Source organism: Oculina patagonica, chromosome 2 (genome assembly GCF_052425735.1).
Source record: "Oculina patagonica isolate OP01 chromosome 2, crgOcupat, whole genome shotgun sequence".
Classification (NCBI taxonomy): domain Eukaryota; kingdom Metazoa; phylum Cnidaria; class Anthozoa; order Scleractinia; family Oculinidae; genus Oculina; species Oculina patagonica.
This window is the reverse complement of record NC_135759.1, coordinates 13,998,585-14,016,999: the sequence shown is the minus strand read 5'-3', so window position 1 is coordinate 14,016,999 and position 18,415 is coordinate 13,998,585. Positions and strand designations below refer to the sequence as shown.

General features: G+C 35.6%; 1 protein-coding gene across 1 annotated transcript; it reads left to right on the top strand.

Annotated features, from left to right (window-relative positions):
* Nucleotides 1-636: 636 nt before the first annotated feature.
* On the top strand, nt 637-18,022 carry LOC144643070 (putative E3 ubiquitin-protein ligase HECTD2). Its single transcript, XM_078502210.1, has 21 exons — nt 637-1,320; nt 1,399-2,063; nt 3,526-3,628; nt 4,357-4,446; nt 4,883-4,947; nt 5,360-5,405; nt 5,521-5,630; nt 6,076-6,121; nt 7,000-7,102; nt 7,678-7,801; nt 8,150-8,249; nt 9,416-9,523; nt 10,030-10,162; nt 10,803-10,891; nt 11,290-11,451; nt 12,392-12,466; nt 13,015-13,102; nt 14,339-14,445; nt 15,932-16,047; nt 16,387-16,536; nt 17,305-18,022. Exons 1-21 carry the CDS (start codon nt 1,213-1,215, stop codon nt 17,423-17,425), a joined length of 2,709 nt encoding a protein of 902 aa, XP_078358336.1. The 5' UTR covers nt 637-1,212; the 3' UTR covers nt 17,426-18,022.
* Nucleotides 18,023-18,415: the final 393 nt, after the last annotated feature.

Below are 18,415 nucleotides of genomic sequence, written 5' to 3'. Positions count from 1 at the left end.
AAACGTTAAAACTTAAATTACCATGGTAGCATCACCTATGGAGCTATCTTGCACAAACCGTTATCCTTATCTTGATCGATTATTGCTCTAGGTATACAAAAAACGGAATATTTTTTTTATATTTTTTTCCATTTCGGAAAGACGAAATTTGCACGGCCATCATTCTCATGCATAAAATAAACGACGCTATATTTATCATTTGCGCGTGGACAATATAATTAAAGACCTTTCCTTTTAAGCCCCGGCATTTAGTCTGGCCAAGAGCAAATCCTTTGTTTGCCATCAGCTTTGCGGGTACAACTCTATGGTAACAATTGACGAAGGGAGTAAATTAGTCCTCTGCTTGAATTACCCAAAGTGACCAAAGTGGAATAATTGTTTGCTACCTGACAACCAACATTCAGCCCGGAATTAGTTCAATGCCGAAACATTTTTTTGTAATTTCATCCTGGGCGAGGCTGCACTATAGTTTAAAAAATATTTTATTGGTTTTCAGTTCTGTCAAAAGTTGCGATAAAAAAACTGGTTAACAGCTTTGGTTGAAAACATGTGCATGTCGTTTTCGAAGAAGAACGAGAAATATATTAAACATGTCAACTTGCTTTTATCACAAGATAAATGGACTGAAAAGACCGAACATGATTGAAGTCAATTTCAGTCGCCCATACTGCAAATATTTATTTTTGCTTTGAAATATAATGCGACAAAATTTAATATCCTGTGGCGAAGGGAAAAACTTAACATCAGTATGTCATGAAATTTACTGTGACTCTAAGTTCAAAGCCAGCTAGGAAATAATGATGTGCTTGTCGAAACTTCTAGATTCACATTTGGTTTATTTTCTTAAAGATCTGCGGATAATGTAAAATCCTCTGTAATTACGTTTATTCTGCAGGTAAGGGAGGAAAAAAATTAAGAAGTGGGATTATGAAATATTGATTAAATTGTCGACGAGAACCAATACACCTGTTATAAGCAAGTCTAGGAAAAGTTCCACCTCAACCAATCGAATTTTGCATCACGGCGACTAACCAATCAGATTGCAGTGTCATGTCACGGTCGAGCGCACCCACTCGCGCCAATTATCAACAAAAATGGCTGTCGGATGTTGTGCACTGTGCTGAAAGCTATCTTCGCATATTCCTTAATTTCTAAGACGTTGTTCGGCTCGATGCTATAAAAACTTATCAAATGGATGATTAAGTAGAAGAAATGTCGGGTGGTGGTGCTAAGAACCCTTCCACTCGCCTGTTACCACCGATAAAAAATCCTCTTTTCAATCCGAATGAAGATCAAGAGGATGTGCGCGTTACATCTGTGGTGAGTTTCTGTGGCAGTTTCATAATTCTACTTCCCTTTTCTTACGTTCTAATGGATAATTATGTATGTTATTTACAGAACAGTCATCCAGAACGGCCTCGTCCTGGGAGAAGATTGGGTGGTTTGGCAAATCTTTTCTCTTCACGGCATCGAAATTCCGGTTCTCCAAGCTCAGGGCGCGAAGAAATCGAAGGAGATAGCGACAACGCCGGCGACAGTGGAGAGAATTCGAAAAAGCTTTCTCCACGTAGCGACAGGCCTGTTTCAAACAACTTACAAAGACCTAATAAAGGAAGAACCTCAACAACGGAGGCATCAAAATCGGACACGGGGTCAGGGAATGTGAAAACAAGGGTACCGAACTCTTCACGCTTCGCCCGTAACCTCAGCAACACGAACGCAACGGAAGCTATTAACGATGCAAATAATTCTAGTGGGGATGTACTTTCCGAAAACGAGGAAAGCAAAAGAGTTTCGTCCTCAAAGCAAACTTCAAGGCCTTTGATCACTGACAAGAAAAGGACGGCGCTCTTGCATAGAGGCAAGGAGAAGCGAAGCATGCTAGTAACACAAACTTCTGAAGACGGTGAATGCAAGCTTTTATCAGTTTCAAAATCACAACATCAACGACTTGAAGCCTCAAATTCAGATAGTGAAGTAGTTGTTCGTCGTAATCGTGCTTCAAAGATAGAGTCAGAGAAAAAGCCTGAGAAGATACGGTATCACAACGCCTTGTCGCTAAGGTAAATATGAAATCATATTTTGTTGTGTTCAAGTACTATGATGTCATGCATGCATGCATTGTAGTTTTGGAGCACTCAAGACATAATTTACCATTCACCAGTTTCATTTTACACTTTTGTTTTTCCTTATTTATCGAGTCGAAAAAAAATCGAAAGAACTAAATTGTCTGACCCCCCTTTGGCTTGCATTGTCATTCAGTCGCGTTCTTGAACAGGCGATCTGAAAGCCGAAAAAAATTTAATTTACATGTATTTAAACGGTACCGTAGTATTCATGATAATACACAGAACTGGAAAATATTTATATGTACACCCTTTAGATAATATGTTTATTTTAAACTAGTGTATCCTTTCAATCGACGATAGTTTTAGCTAGTGACTAGTGTGCTGTATTTTTCAAGCTAATTATTTTGGATTATCTTCACCTTAATTTATTGGGTTTACCTTTGAATGTGAATATATTTTTGAATTTTAGGCCATTAGCAATATAATTGATATTATTATTTTTTTTTATGCTCGGATTCTTTTCACTGGACCAAAATGAAATAAAATGGCATTTAAAACACATATAAGACACTTTGACATGTACATAAAATTAATTATTTTTCAGTTTTCACATACAGGTAGCATCTAGAAATTTCTAAAATAGGATTACTACTGTACATTTTGCAGCATTATCTGATAGATGTACATGTAGGTAATGGACCGTACTTGTATATTGCAATCTAAAGCAGGATTTGAATTTGATTTAGTAATGAAATTTCTATTGACAATTTTTTAAAGAATACATGTGAAAAAATGTTAAACTGTAGCCAAAAGTAGAAAATGCGAGGATTCATCAGTGATTTGAAACCATTACATCTCAGCCACGGATTAAATGTGTTGTTCAGAAATGGGGCATACTGCTGGTCTTTTGACACTGAAGACTCGGTAATCTACTTGTTGGCAAGCTTTGGGTTTGCTCTGAAGTAATTGTTGTTGTTCTTGACCTTACATCACACTAACTGCTGAATCCTATTCCTTTTCAACCATCTTGTTAGATCATGTTTTGTTTACCAGAAGAAAATGTCTGAATGTCACTGTGTTAGTCCAGCTGTTAAAAGTTTGTTGTTTGTGAATATAGCTAGGCTAGGCCTTTTGCATCAATAACATTGACTTGACATTCATGATGCAAAATTAACTTTGTGACTTACAAGTTTTTCAAAGACAGCACTCATTGTAAATTTATGCATGATGTTATTGGGGAATGCTGTCCGATAAGTCTTTGAGAAATAATTAATACTAACATGTATGTTTTTAACATAAGTAAAGTTGCACTTTAAATCAGTTGAGAAAAGCTACACAAATCTAGGTTACCGGTATTTATAATGTTTGCGTCCTTTTTGATAAGTGTATTGTATAGAACACACTGTATAAAATTATATATATGCTATAGAATGTATCTCTAATTTCTAACTTTCAGAAATGATATGAGGACAGCCTTAGCTTCTGGAGATTATCAAAATATTCTTGAATTTTTGACGACAACATTTGATTCTTTCTCCGAGATGACAGCTGTTTTCATGGTATGCACATAATTTATTTACTTGTTCCACTTCATCTTAGGGGGTCTTTCACCTCCTTCTGGTTTGTGACGAGATGTAAGTCCCATAGGGAATACCATGAATAAATTGTATCTCATTGTCTGTGAGCCCCCTGTGCTGGTTGTTCTTTGGCCTTCTTGTTCGGGGCTTGAGACTAACGGTAGCTAACTAGCCACAGGCTAGTAGAAATGCAGTTTTGGCTAATAGGTTCTGGGCTTTCACTAGCCAAAACGGCTAGTAAAAATTCAGGAATTTAACTGGAAGAAACCATACAAAGAAATCTACTCTGAGAGAACAGAACTCCCAAGTACACTGTCGTCAAGTATAAAACTATCAGACTGTGGACAAGCTGAAATTACCAAAAAGTAAACTAAAATTAACCCTTAATCATAACAGAGCCATTGAAGACAACAAAGTGCCTCTACCCAAATCTAAGTTAGCTTGCAAATTCTGGCTAGCTAGTAGAAAATTGGTTTTGGCTAGAGAAATCAAAGCTGTTACAAGCCAACAGGCTAACTTTTAAAAAGTTAGTCTTGAGCCCTGTTGTTGGTGTTTGCCCTGGGGGTCTGGGCTCACGAACAGCCAAAATTTAAAACTGAATGCCTGTGTTGTGACATTTGACGTCCCCTTCTCAGTCTATATGAAAAAGATAAAATTGCCATAATTTACTAGCATATAGATATTCTGACAGTTGTGTTAAATTATTGCAGAGAAAAGATGAGTATGACCCTGAGGAATTTGGTGAAAGTGGCATTGATCATGACTTTGTCAGGATGACATATGAAATTGTCCTTACTCTGGTAATTATATAGTACATAATTACTCAATATGTTTTTTCTGCACTAATGTATTCTTAAGGAACAGGAGCCCCAAACTGAAAGCATCTGATGTACCTTTTACAGTGCAGTCAAGTCTTAACAATTTTTTTGTATCTTACTGTGCCGTGAAGCATTGTTTTAATGGGTCAATCCAGGAAAAAAATCTGTACTCCCCTGACTGACGTTTAAGAAATTGTTGTGGGTGTGTAAGACTCTCGAAATCCAAAAACTTGCCATCTGTGAGGGGCAGGGGTGGGGGTGAATGCTTTTTTTTAAAATAACCCAATTCTGTTCCTAATGTACTGACTGTAATCGCTGACTGTAATCGCTGATTCTCTGTATCCCTTCTACTGTTGTTGTCTGTGGCATTCCTGTATCTCTTATCCTTTATGACATGCATGCTGTATTTTAAATTTAGCCTCAAGATGTGCACAAAAATGTTCTCAAGTCTGTTGTTAACAGCCTGCTGCAAGACATCAAAAGGTAGTTGATTACCGGTTATACAATATTTATGTTCGCTGTTCTGCATTGTACATGTACAAATTATACGCCCCAACATTAGATTAAAGAAGCTAAATAATTACAATTTGATGGTACAAACTGTCACTGTAAATAATACCAAAGTCATGACATTATATTGCATTTGGTCTGTCACAGCAAAGGTATATATGTAAAAAACAATATGTAACTTATGCCCACCCCCCTCTATGAGACTGGCCTGGCCAGGGAATCATGGTAGTCGTATTCAGTGTTGCCAAGTTGAGGATGTGATTTGTCGAATACAACTACCATTAGTCCCTACAGGTACATGTAGGAGTCCCTACAGGAAAATGGACATTTTATAGAACTACTGAGTACTATTCATCTTTTTTTCTTTTCTCCTTTCTTTTAACAGGCAAAGAACAAAAGATGATCTTAGAGCATACACAATCCTTTTGCAGGTAACAGTGCTTATATTACAAGTACTTGATGTACGTTTCTGTAGAAAATTATAAATTGCTTGAACTGAAAGGTCATACCAACTGTAGTTAACATGATCACTTGTTGTCATTTCAGAATCCTCAGTTTAACAAATCGTCAACTTATGTAATCTTTGCTCATCTTCTACGACAAGTGTCATCTCTAACAGATGGAGAGCATCAGTTTCTTGTTCACTGGTTCAGAAGGTTCGTTTGCTGATTACTAGTACAACTTTTTATTGCCCTTTTCAATAACATGTGAATTCAGCTAAAGACAACGGTTCATTTTTTGCTTTAATTAATGGGTAAGAAATGTCAAAATGTCACATCTGTCAGTTGTAATTGGTAGATTTTGATCATTTTGCATGTTTTTTTTATTAAGGTTTGTTTAGTTGCCATAATAAATATGATTAATAGGTAGTTTATGGACTTTTATTTGTGAAAATATTTTACTACTTTAATTTGTAATGTCAAGATTGTTTAATATTAAACAACAAACTAATACAATGTATCTTTGGATGGGATAAAACATAATACAGGCCACAGATGGGGATGATGTCAAATGAGATACCTCAAAATATCAGAATGTATAAAGACTGATGAACCCTTTTTAGAATATTAAAAGTCACTTTTATTTGTCATCCTTTTGTAGATTTCCTGTTAATTCCTTCAAGGCTACTATAACAAGAATACAGCAGGTAGTTTTTAATATGTTCAGTTGTTTTTTATATTACCTGCACCAATAAATTTGCAAGCTTACTTAATTCTTACAATAGTAAGGGCACTGGACTCTGCTGGAACCAGGGGTCCAGTTTCAAATACTGTTTGCTTACCATTGTCTGTTATGTTGGTCCAATGTGTTGTGTTCTTGTGCAAGATAAGTTAACAAACAAATTGCATTGTTGAGCTTACATGTCAATGACAAAATGCTTGGAGTTATCCTGACAGAATGCTCCATACAGGCCATATCACGGCCAGGGTGGGGTAGGGTGGTAAAAAATACAGTATACATGTACACTGTAGTAGCTAAATGCTGCAAGTATCTTCATACTTTGGGAACTGAGAATTTAATTGCTTTGTGTGTGTTGGCCAACCTAATAAAAAATTTCATCATCATTTGCTTCCTTTATTATTTCTCCTCTGGGAGAATAGGGCCTTAAAAAAACGTTTACTGTGCTAATAACATTAAAATTTTCCTACTAAATATTTATACTTTTATAAGTAACAAAAACCTTTTTTTTGCATTTTTTTTGTAACTCAGTTGTACATGTGTGTGCACAACTTGTATGATTTGTGTACAGACAATATATAGGCCAAGCTGAATAAATCTGACTAGATATTAATTACAATACATTGATCTGACCAGTAGATTTACACAAAGGAAGCATGTACCTTTTGTTGAAGCAAAAAAATATGGTGAATATTTTTTTCAACAAACTGCAGATTATATCAACTATCGATAAATATTACAAATAAGTTGGACACTTAATTTTTATTGAATTAAGGCCAGTTTTATACTGATCAACCTAATAATTATGTTCACTTGCGATAACAGGTTTTCTTTCTCTTTCTTAAGTTTATTAGTGTTCGTCTATTTCCAACTAAAAGCAATGAACTGCCTCCAGATGAGAAATGTACTTGGTGGATTCCTTCTGCCGTTAAAGTTCTAGCACTCTTAAGTATGGTTAATCTTATTATAAGTGATATCTTAATGTGTCTTAAAATATAACTTGTTTATAACTCTTACAAATAAATATTTGTTTTTTATTTAAAAAGAAATTTTTAAATCATCTCTTATAACAAGCTTTTTCAAAGCAAAACTCTCTTGTTGATGCTGCAAAAATAAATGTTATGTTAACAAATAATGAAGTCTTGACTAATAAATGTTTAATTTAAACATTGAGATAGGTAGAAAACATTAATAATAACTTACAGGTTAATTGTACAGAGTAAAACTTTTAAACTATGAATTTTAAGCCTCTTTACTGATTCAATTTGCAATTCAACCCACTGATTTTTATTTTGTGAAAAAATGTGACATATTTATAACTATTGATTTCTGTTAATTTTTTACAATTTAAATTGGGGGCCATAAGAATTAAAACACGATTTCTGAAAGAAAATAAAGTTTATTATTATATTATTATTATTGTTATTAATTAAAATTGATATTAAATGTAAACTTTTAATGATAAAACTATTGATGAAGTTTTTGTGTTTTGAACAGTGTTTGTTGTTTTGTTTTATTCATCAGATGCATCCAATTGGCTGTTAACTCCTCCTCTTGTGAACCACACCTATTTCTACAATCACTCTCTTGATCACATTGATCTTATGAGTGAATACTACTCATGGCAGAATCCTGCAGCAAACCCTGGGTATGTCTAAAATGTGTGCAAAATTAGAGTGGAATCCCGATTTCTCAAATCTCCAATGGGAAGCAAAAATTTGTTGGAGAAATCAGGGGTAACATTGCAGTGTTCGGCTGAGGAAAGGGAAACCACTTTTGGGATTGGGATTCCACTGTATAATAACCAATAGATGAACGAGAATCAGCTCCCTTTACATGAAGAAATCTGACTTCTTAAGGTGTGAGTGGCTCTTGACAGAAATTAGTTTTATTAATGATTGCAAACTCACTTTAAAGCTTGCAGTAAACAACGTATCCACCAGTGAATTTGCGATAAATGTAATTGACAAGTGTGTTTTACTCTCTTTGGTTTCAGCAAATTCTCCTTCTGCCAGTATCCTTTCATTCTAAGTCTGGCAGCCAAACGTTACATTATGCAAAAGGACTCTGAGTCACAAATGATTGTAATGGCCAGGGTAAGTTAACTGAACAGTTTCAGTTTGGTCTACAACAAACAATTACACGTTTACTATGGTCTTGACTTTGTTGTTCTTTCCTCGCAGCTGTTATTTCTTTTGTCACAAAGTTTGCCCATCTCCACTACATACTATCAGCTAATTAAATCTGTAGTGTTCTACAGCGTATGTTGTTGTACTGGTGTACCCAGGCATTGAGTTTATTGGTATCTGGGTGTTCTACTGGCTTCTATTATCAGTGAACATCCTAACAAATGCATCAAGAATTTAAGTTCTTTTAAATCAAAACTCAAAACTTATCTTTTAAAAAAAACTTATTTCTCTTAGCAATTTTTACTTTATTACTTTTAATGCACATTTTTAATTTTTAAGATTTATTCAGCTTATTTTAACAAATTTTTATCAATTTTATTGTATTGTGATTTTAGTGTTTTTTTTTTCTTATTTTTTTTTAACATACAGTAGTTGTAAAGCGCCTAGAGCAGGCCTGGATAGGCGCTATAAAAATGTTTATTATTATTATTATTATTATTATTATTATTATTATTATTATTATCGAGGGGGGGAGGGGGGGGAGAGGGGAGAGGAGTATTTAATTTTTTTTCCCCCCCCCCCCAAAAAAAAAAAAAAAAAAAAATTAATTTATATTTAATAAAAATTTTATAATAATATTTTTTTTTTTTTTTTTTTTTTTTTTTTTTTTTTTTTTTTTTTTTTTTTTTTTTTTTTTTTTTTTTTTTTTTTTTTTTTTTTTTTTTTTTTTTTTTTTTTTTATTAAATATTTTTTTTTTTAATTTTTTTTTTTTTAAATTTATAAAATTTTTTTTATTTTTTAAAAAATTTTATAAAAATTTTTTATAAAAAAAAAAAAAAAAAAAAAAATTATTATTATTATTATTATTATTATTATTATCTTAACTTGTCTGCATATTTCTGGCCAAAATATGTCCCCAGGACATCCACTTTTCAGTTCTTAGCTGTATGTTAAGGCCTGTGTACATGTATGGCTACACACATCTTTGTTGTGCTAACCATCAAAAAGAAATAGGAGTGTGACTGTTTGATTTGCATTTTCCTTTTAGTAGTAACGATTTAAATGCTCAAGATAATTGTTTCACAGTTCTCTTTGCTAATTCGCTATTTTTTGTGTTTTTTGTTTTGAACAGAAAAGTCTTGTAGCAAAAGTTCAAAGGAGAGAAATGCCAGACATGGGAATGCTGTTTCTCAACATCAAAGTGCGTCGCTCTCACTTGATTTCTGATTCACTGAATGAGGTAAGATTTGTGTGATGTTCATGAGTTTAATTCAACTTTGTGCCGTCGCATAGCCACTGGGCTGGTATAAAAAGTAAATTTGCCACATTGTTTTCCATGCTAGAAGACCCCAAACAATCATGAGCGAATTTTACCGTGCTTTGTAGTCTCTACAGAGGTAAAATGCAAAATTATTATGCCACTTAGTAGCGACACTGTTTGATAAGGGGTTTTGCAAAAAAATCAATTTTAAAAGTTAAGTTGTACTACTGCCAAGTCCATAACAGAGTCCTTGTCTTGCACCTCACGTGCCTTAAGCATGATTTCTTGAGAATAAATGGTGACTCAGTAATTGAAATAGCTAGACATTTAAGTTAATATTTGAGGGTAGGATCTTCCAACTGAATTGAGTTAGGACTTTATGAATGCATGTGTTTATCCTTTACCTGTTCATTAGCGATAAAATAATGGCCCTTTATTGAAGCTGCATCTTTCAGGTTCAACTAAGATTTTTGTAATTGTCTTAGATTTCTCGCAAGCAGAGAGACTTGAAGAAGAAACTTAAAGTGACATTTGCTGGTGAACCAGGACTGGACATGGGTGGGTTAACAAAGGAGTGGTTCCTTCTGCTCATTAGAAGGATCTTTAGACAAGAGTATGGTAAGGAAAGCAGATTACCAGAACCCTCTCAGTGTTTTCATTAAGAATTGTAATAGCAGGAGAATAGTGTAAAGTAACTGGAGAATGATTTTTTAAGGCTCGGCATCTGAATAAAAAAATTGGTACAGGCCTTTGAAATTTAGCCGGAGAATTCTGGCCGGAGAATTCTCCGATCTCAGATGCCTAATGAACACCCTGCCTCTGTTGCCTATTTTGTTACCAGTCCCATCTTATTCTGTCCCACACCCTTGATCTCACTCAAAAAAGTGCCTTGCATGTCCTTTCAAACCCTCGATCCTTCCCAGCATTCTCACTTCTTCTAGAATACTGCCTGAGGTCTTTCTAATATGGCCAAACTGAAGAAAGGTCCATACAAGAAAGGACAAGGGCGATATTCTCCCAGTACCCTAGGCCTGGGCTAGCGAGAGTTAATAATAAAGAAGTTTTTATTTTTATATAGATCTCTTTGTCATGCTGTTGCTTGCCTTTTGCCAGCCAGCCAAACCTGTAGGCATAATGTACCTATAGGCATTATGGAAAAATTCCACCGTATCATGACTTCTAGCCAATCACAGCATGACTTATAAGTTAATAAGCTCTAGCCATATATGGTAATAAAAAACATGTGCATTCTTTTCAGGCATGTTTACCTACAATGAGAAGTCACGAACATACTGGTTTAGTAAAACATGTGTGGACAATGACTCTGAATTCAACTTAGTTGGTGTTGTATCCTTTTTAGCATGAGGAATGTCTAAAATTAACTTTAGTTAATACTTATTAGTAAAGAAACAGAATGTCTGCTTGAGAAGTCATATGAATTAAATTTTTTTTAGCATTAATTCAAGTTACTCCTGCATATCAGTTTAGTAATTTGATGTATGACTGAGGAAATTACTTTATTGGTTTTGGCTGAGAGCAGACAAATTTTTCGTTAAGTTTTAATTTCCACTGCAGTGCATTTGCAATTTTTCAATCACATAATGATACATGAGTGTGAAAACTCGTCGAGTAATTTCAAATTGTAATAATTCTGATTAGCTTTGGAAATATTTATGGGGCTGCCTTGACTCAAAAAAAAAAAAACAGATTTCTGTTGTTTTTTACAATCCTTGACAATATGACAGCTAATGGGGTTAGCAGTTTATAACAGCATCATTTTGGACATTAGATTTCCTCCTTGCTGCTACAAGAAGCTGCTCAGCCCAGCTGTGGTTCCATTTCACAATCCTAATGCTGCAGTTGGACTTGCTCCACTGGGACTGCAGGACTTGATGGAAACCATGCCAGTAAGTCCTGAAACTGGCTGTCCGTTCACTTAGCATATTAGTCATAAGGCCATTAATTCACTCCTCACCTAGAAATGATAGAGATTAGCAGATTGTACCTGATATTACAGTGTCAATACTTGTGTTATACTTAAATTTAATTAATCTCACCCTTGGGGTGGTCTTTTTTTTTGGGCCCCCCCAATAGGAAAAAATTTTAAAAAAAAAAAAAAAAACCAACCGAAAAAATTTAAAAAAACAAAAAAACTTTTTTTTTTTAAAATTTTTTTAATTTTATTTTTTTTTTTTTTTTTTTTAAAATTTTATTTTTTTTATTTTTTGAATTTAAATTTTAAATTTTTATTTTTTTTTAACTATATTTTAATTCGCAATTGAAAATTTTTAAATTGAAAATTGTGCAATATAAGTAAATTATTTATTATTATTATTATTATTATTGAAAGAGAAAGTAGAGAAAATAGTTGACAATTTTTTTTTTGCAAAAATAACCTGCTAGCTCCATCACTATTCATTTGTTTATATTTCCTGCAGTTTCAGCTGTCATTTAATGATTTTCTGCAGATTTACGTATCCAAGATAAATTGAAGCGTTTACGGTTTCCTAATTCACACTAATAGTTGCAATTGGCTTGTAGAAAACCTCTTTAAAACTATATTGGTATTGGTTTTTAATTAATAGTGATCTTCTAACTGTACTGTATGGCAAACATTGAAGAAATGCAGAGAGTGTCAGTTGAGGGGGTGGGGGGAAATGCAAAAACAAGAGTGAACAAAAGTGGAGCGATAGACTTTATTCTCGCCCATCAAAGGGAGAGAGAATGCTATGGAAACTAGAGTTTGGAGCCAGTTGTATGAGCTGGTGTGCATATACATGTATGTACACGGGTGTGTCCCTTGTGTGCCGTTGTCAGTGTCGGTAACAATGTTGCTTTGTTTTGCAGGATCTTGGGCGAGGTCTCAAGGAGCTTTTGGAGTATGAGGGAGATGTAGAAGAAGATCTTTGTCAAACTTTCCAGGTTAGAATAGTTATTTATTCACATTTTTATGGTCATAACTCCATGCATACCGTGCACGTCAATAATAAGTATTCTTTAACAAACGTGATGTGTCGGCGATTGATACATTAATATGTGTCAGAAATGTGGTTTCACATCTGCGTCGGTGGTTTATGTACTGGCGATCGCGTGGTGCAGGTCGGTGCATTAGAGTGTTTCAGCTACACTGTGCAAATTTGTTTCTGATTAAAAGAACTGAGGAGCGGTTGCAGAAACGTGCTTGTTAGCCTACAGCGTACAAGTCAGGGCATGTCAATTTACTTAGCAAAATCCCCGAACTGAACTGTTGGCTTGATTAATTGTTTAAGACGGCACTCCAACCCAAACATTTAGTGTTGATGACCGTCAGAGTCCAGGGCTTGATCAGACAGAAGCAGTGTTGCAGCTACCTGATCATTTCTTTCATTTTTCTATCTTTACAACTCCACCTGTTTTTGATGGTTGCAAAATTTTGATATTGTACTTTTTTTTTTCATTCTAACAGTGAACTTGTTTTAATTTACATTCAGATTTCTTACACTGTGTTCGGTGAAGTTGTCACTCATAGTCTCAAGCCAAAAGGTGATAGGATTCCGGTCACTAAGGAGAACAGACAAGGTATAAAATCATTTTATAAAATTTTGAAAACGATCTCTGGCTTAAAAACTTTAAAAATATAAGCTTTCGGCTGTTTGAACTACAGCCTTCGACGGGTAAAAATGTAAAAAGATAAAATATTCCGAGTGTGAAGGTGAGAAATAAAAATGCTAATAACTAAGAATATTTGTTAAAAAGAATGTTGTACTGTCCAGGTAGAGGACAAGAATTGTTATCCGCATTGGGAGTTAGTTTGGAATGCCACGCTTCCAATGTTTTTCTTGTTCTAAAGCCGCCTTTGTCAATGACAGATAATTTTCAAAGTCAATCGCGTGATTATTAGACCAGACGTGATTAGCGATTCTCGAACCTTTTGCCGCGGTTTTAACATTTCTTAGGTGTTCTTTTTTCCTGGTGTTGAAGGCTCTGCCCGTTTCACCAATGTAACACCATGAACACTCAGCACAAGGAATTTTATAGACAACATTTGTCTGCGATTCCAAAGAAGGTCGAAATTTTGGGGCCGGGAACTGTTGTTGGAGGGTGGTCAGTGGTTTGTTTACTACTATGATATCGTGCTTTTTGAGAACACTGGTCAGAGGTTCTGTTACGCCTTTAATGTATGGTAGAGAGGCGAATGACTTGTGTGATTCGGGCGCCTCAACCATCTTGAAAAATGTTCCAACAAGTTCCTCCGGGGACAACACTGTCGAGGGTCGGGTGTTGTTAGACTGGATGTTTTTAATGAACTTCGATGGGTAACCATTAGATTCAAGTGCTGAATGAACTCGGTTAAGTTCTCGTTGTTTTCCTTCGGAAGAGTTGGGTAGATTAAGGTCTCTGTGTCATGGGATTTTGTTGAAGTTTATAAACTGTAGAAAATCTTCATAAATTTTCTGTCTCGTTTTCACGATTGGCGTAGTAGCAAGAACTAGGAGTTTACACAGAACGTCATCTTGTCATCACGATTCCACCAGAGGTGTAACAGCTGGATGTTTATCTGTTTCCAGGTATCCCCACTTGACCCAAGTAATAAATATAGCCATTCATAACGGTCACAAAAGGTGCAACAGGCCAATGAAACCTTAGATAAAAAACATGTTCAACTGTGGAAAGCGCGAAAAAAGTCACTCCTATATTATTGAGTGAATTCTTAAGTTCATGCTTTTCAACGTTAAAAATAAAGCGTGGTTTCTGGGATGTAGACTAAGTGTATTTGTAAAACTTTGTAATGTAAGTTGCTTACTTGTTTTTCAGAATACGTGAACCTGTACGTGGATTATCTGTTGAACAAGTCCATTTACCAGCAGTTTGCCTCATTTTATCATGGTTTCCACAGTGTCTGTGCCTCCAACGCCCTCATTGTTAGTATCAGATATTCTGTGCTTCTTTGAGTTATAACATTTTAATACATTTTGCGTTACTGTGAAGCAGTTTTGTTAGACGCGCGACCAAATGACAACCTTCCTCGTGTCAGTGAAAGAGCCTAGAAATTAGAGCGTCTTATCGCTAAATTAACTCTTAACATTTGCGCCCCAAAGTGAAGTACACAGGTAAGCTTAATTTAAAGTCTTGGTTTAAGGACGGTGCCTCCTATTGCTAATGCGCACTTGTTCTGCGCATCACGCAATGCATCGATCGCACTGGGCGCGCGCGCTTTTAATTAATTTGCTCGCTCAAAATGACGAATTCAACTACGCGACCAAGCGCGCGACTAAAAATCAAGAAAGTTTTCTCTGCGACGAAATACAGTTTATGGACATATCCTAAGCCAGGAACAGCGGAAAAGCAACATATCAGTAACCATTGACCGCTAACCACTGAATATGGCTCACATTAACAGTTAGTAACAAATCGCTAAGCGCTAAAACGTTACCCGCAAACTGCTAACCGTGACAAACGGCGTAGTGCACGCGCGAGATGCAAATATTCAACCAGCTAGGGAGGGGATAGGAAAAATGTAACAGACCCCAAAAGCGATTTCATAGACCCTGAAAACAACTGGTATAACTTTTAAAAACGCGTGGTGACCCCTAGTTTTTATTTTATAAAATGTAAGTGGTAAGTCTATAGAGCACATGTTTAATTTTTCATGAAGTGAAAAAAAAAATTTAGGCCGATTTTCTGGCCGTGCAAGTGAGAGTTGCTAGAGTCAAAAATTGCTCAAACTCAATTATTTTGTTAATAAAAACGTGGATCACACAGTTCCGAAGAAATTATTTGTTAGTTATTGTAAATATTGTTATATTTAATGTTGATTTTGATCATGAAAAACCAATTTCAAATGGAATTTGCAAGGAAATTCTATTTAGCCTTACTTTATTTTAAAATGCCACGTCAGCACTTTTTTCCAGGTTTCAAACCTAATTATCTCGAAAATTTGCGTGGCTACCCTCATTTTTCTTTTTGAATTTTAGTAGCCCTTGGTAACATCTACATTTCTTGTATAGTCATCGGCCGGGCAAAAATACTTTGTTATTAGTAGGCACCGTCCTTAAAGTCAAGTTCTCAAAAGGGGTATTAAGGGGTATTTGTTTGCAAGAAGTATGGACACCTTCCATACACGTCAATGTTTGGCAGCTTGCTTTAACTTAAACAGTACTTAAATAATATTAACGTGAACTATTCTCTAGTTCTTTGTAATTTTTGTTGCCATAAGTGAAGTGAATTCTGCTCTGTAAAGCAAGTAAACCTACCCTTCCCACAAGGGAGAAAAACTTGAAACGTGCGCTAAGAATTTGTTACAGCATACTACGATCAGGCGGTCTTTTTTCGGGAGGGAGGGCATGATCTCAGGTTAACGGATTAATTGCTGAAGTACTTTTAATGTTTCTGTATGTTTTTATCCAGATGTTACGTCCTGAAGAAGTGGAAATGTTAGTCTGTGGCAACCCTGAGCTTGATATGGATGCTCTGAGAAAGGTGACAGTTTATGACGGCTACACGAAGAACGATCCTGTCATCAGGTTGGTAATGCGTTAGCAAACGCGAAATGGTTTCATCAGTTTATCCAAAATAGGGAAATAAATAAAACTGATTTAACGAATGAATAATGCTAAATCAGAACTATTGCTCTTTATGTTATTAGGTCTTTAAAAATTTTAAAAATAAGGAGGGCAAATCTAAATTTTGATTGTTTAAACAGAAAGCAGTTTTTTGTTAGGTTTTGCTTGCCGAGGGCAACATTACACCCAGGAACGAAAATTTTCGATAATAACCTGAAACCATCCAATATGATACCCTTGCGAATCTTAGCAGTAGAAAGATGAGTGTTTTAACTTATAGTGTCCTATGAACTCTTTCAGGTACTTTTGGGACGTAGTACTGTCGTTTGCACTGGAGCTTAAGAAAAAGCTACTGCTGTTTGCGACGGGAAGTGACCGTGTTCCCATCGGGGGAATGGGTGAAATGGAATTCAAGATAGTCCGGATGGAAGTGGCTCACAGTACTAGCATGTAAGTACAATGAACATCCTTTTGTGGTCTTGGCTATTTTTAAAGTCAAAAGATGTAGGCTGAGGCTTTCCTCGTGAATAGCGAACTTAATTTAATACTGAAATCACCGCGGATTAACGAACAAGGCCCCGTAGCGCAATCTGTTATCAATTCTCTTCGATATAACGACATTTAAAATTCACTCCAATAAAGTGCTCTTTGCTTTGCTACGAAGACAGGAGCTACCCCGAATGTTAACAAAGTTTTGCGAATAACGAAAATCCGAAATAACGAACCCAATTTTCGGAACTAAACGACTTCGTTGAAGAGATGTTACAAAAATCACTACCGGTAATTAAAAAGTGATATACATGCAGTGTATCCCACTAGCAAGTTACGCACTGTATATCCTACTTTTTAGCTACCGAAGGAAACCTAGCATGTTCTGAACATTTGTTGCAACATCAAGATAGAGCGGTTTTTACTTGAGCATCAAACCAATTTGCATTGGCCTTGGTTTTGTATTACTACGCTTAGTGGTCGGTTTAACAAGCTCGCGCCACTTTCTTGACCAATCAGAAGTAAAACCAAACCAATCATGACCCGCTCGCACGCGTTTTCCCGCGCTTTGTGCCGGCTATATGTATTACTGTAATTTCGAGTTTTGATTGGCTCAAAGAATTGACTATGTTCTTTGTGATTGGACAGAGTGATACCCTTGGTTTTAGTTTTACGACACTCAATTGAAAGTCGCTCAAAGCATTTTATTTTTTTAATCATTTTTTGCAGGTTGCCAATGGCTCACACATGCTTCAACCAGCTTTGTCTGCCTGCGTACAAGAACCGGAAGGTTTTAAAACAAAAGCTCACTATTGCTATTTCCAACGCCGAGGGCTTTGGAATCGAATAACTAAGACTCTTCAATTCGTTTTCACTCAGTGGTTTCTCAATCCTGCAAAGCGGGACTTATGTAGGAAGATCTTTCGGGAGGCCATTTACTCTGCTTGAGATGTGCATGCATAGACACAACCAGAAAATTTGAACGTGGCACAAAGTGTTCGTTTCAAATGCCGATTTACAGCACGTAGTACTCAACTAAAATGCTAAGGGTCACCTAAGCCTTCAGAACTTTTTTGAAAGTTGTTAATAGTTGTATAGTGTATATACTATGTCTACAGATGAAGAAAGAGTTTTATTTCCAGGGCAATTTATTTGGTGTAAACGATGGGATGGATTTTGTGGCGTTTTCTGTTGATAAGGGTTCACTGACATTCCGGTCACGCTTTTGTAGGGAAAAATAAATAACATCACTGATCTATCATGCCATCGCGTATTATTGTTTCCAGATCCTGCGTTACCAACATCAAGCGAAATCTTGTCGTACGAAGTCGTTTCCCATTTCCGCTCGATAAGGGCAATGCAGGGTCTGGGAACGAGATCGGCGATAGCAAAGAATTCTGTTCAAGTGATAATTGGAAAGTGTAAATAAAGTTCACTTGTTCTTTGGTCTTGTGTTTTGTTGTCTCATTAAATAAGATTCAAATTTATTTATGTAACACTTTGAGAAGTCACATCCAAGTATTATACTGACGAAAAAGACGACCGAAATTTTGCGAATAGGAAAGAAATTTAAGAAAATATGAACCGAAGGAGAGTGTTCTTTACATTTCTTTAATGTTCTCAAATGAACGGTGGGTTTTATGACAGTATATAAGACATGACTTTGTAAAATATGTTTTTTATTTTTTGCGCGCAAAACAGTGAAACAGATTTCCGTGTTTTTCACTTAGACACGGCTTGGTTTATCATTTAATCTATCCAAGCTCTAGTCGTATATAGTCACTGTGAATCCTGCCACTGCAAGACTATTTTATTCACAATAATCAAACGAGAGTAATTT

What these genes read in the sequence shown, in the direction of transcription:
- LOC144643070 (XM_078502210.1), top strand. Translation starts at nt 1,213, where the DNA reads ATGTCGGGTGGTGGTGCTAAGAACCCTTCCACTCGCCTGTTACCACCG. An exon ending in AGATGACAGCTGTTTTCATG is followed by an intron (nt 3,629 to 4,356) that starts GTATGCACATAA and finishes AAATTATTGCAG; the next exon opens with AGAAAAGATGAGTATGACCC. An exon ending in AATTCAACTTAGTTGGTGTT is followed by an intron (nt 10,892 to 11,289) that starts GTATCCTTTTTA and finishes ACAATATGACAG; the next exon opens with CTAATGGGGTTAGCAGTTTA.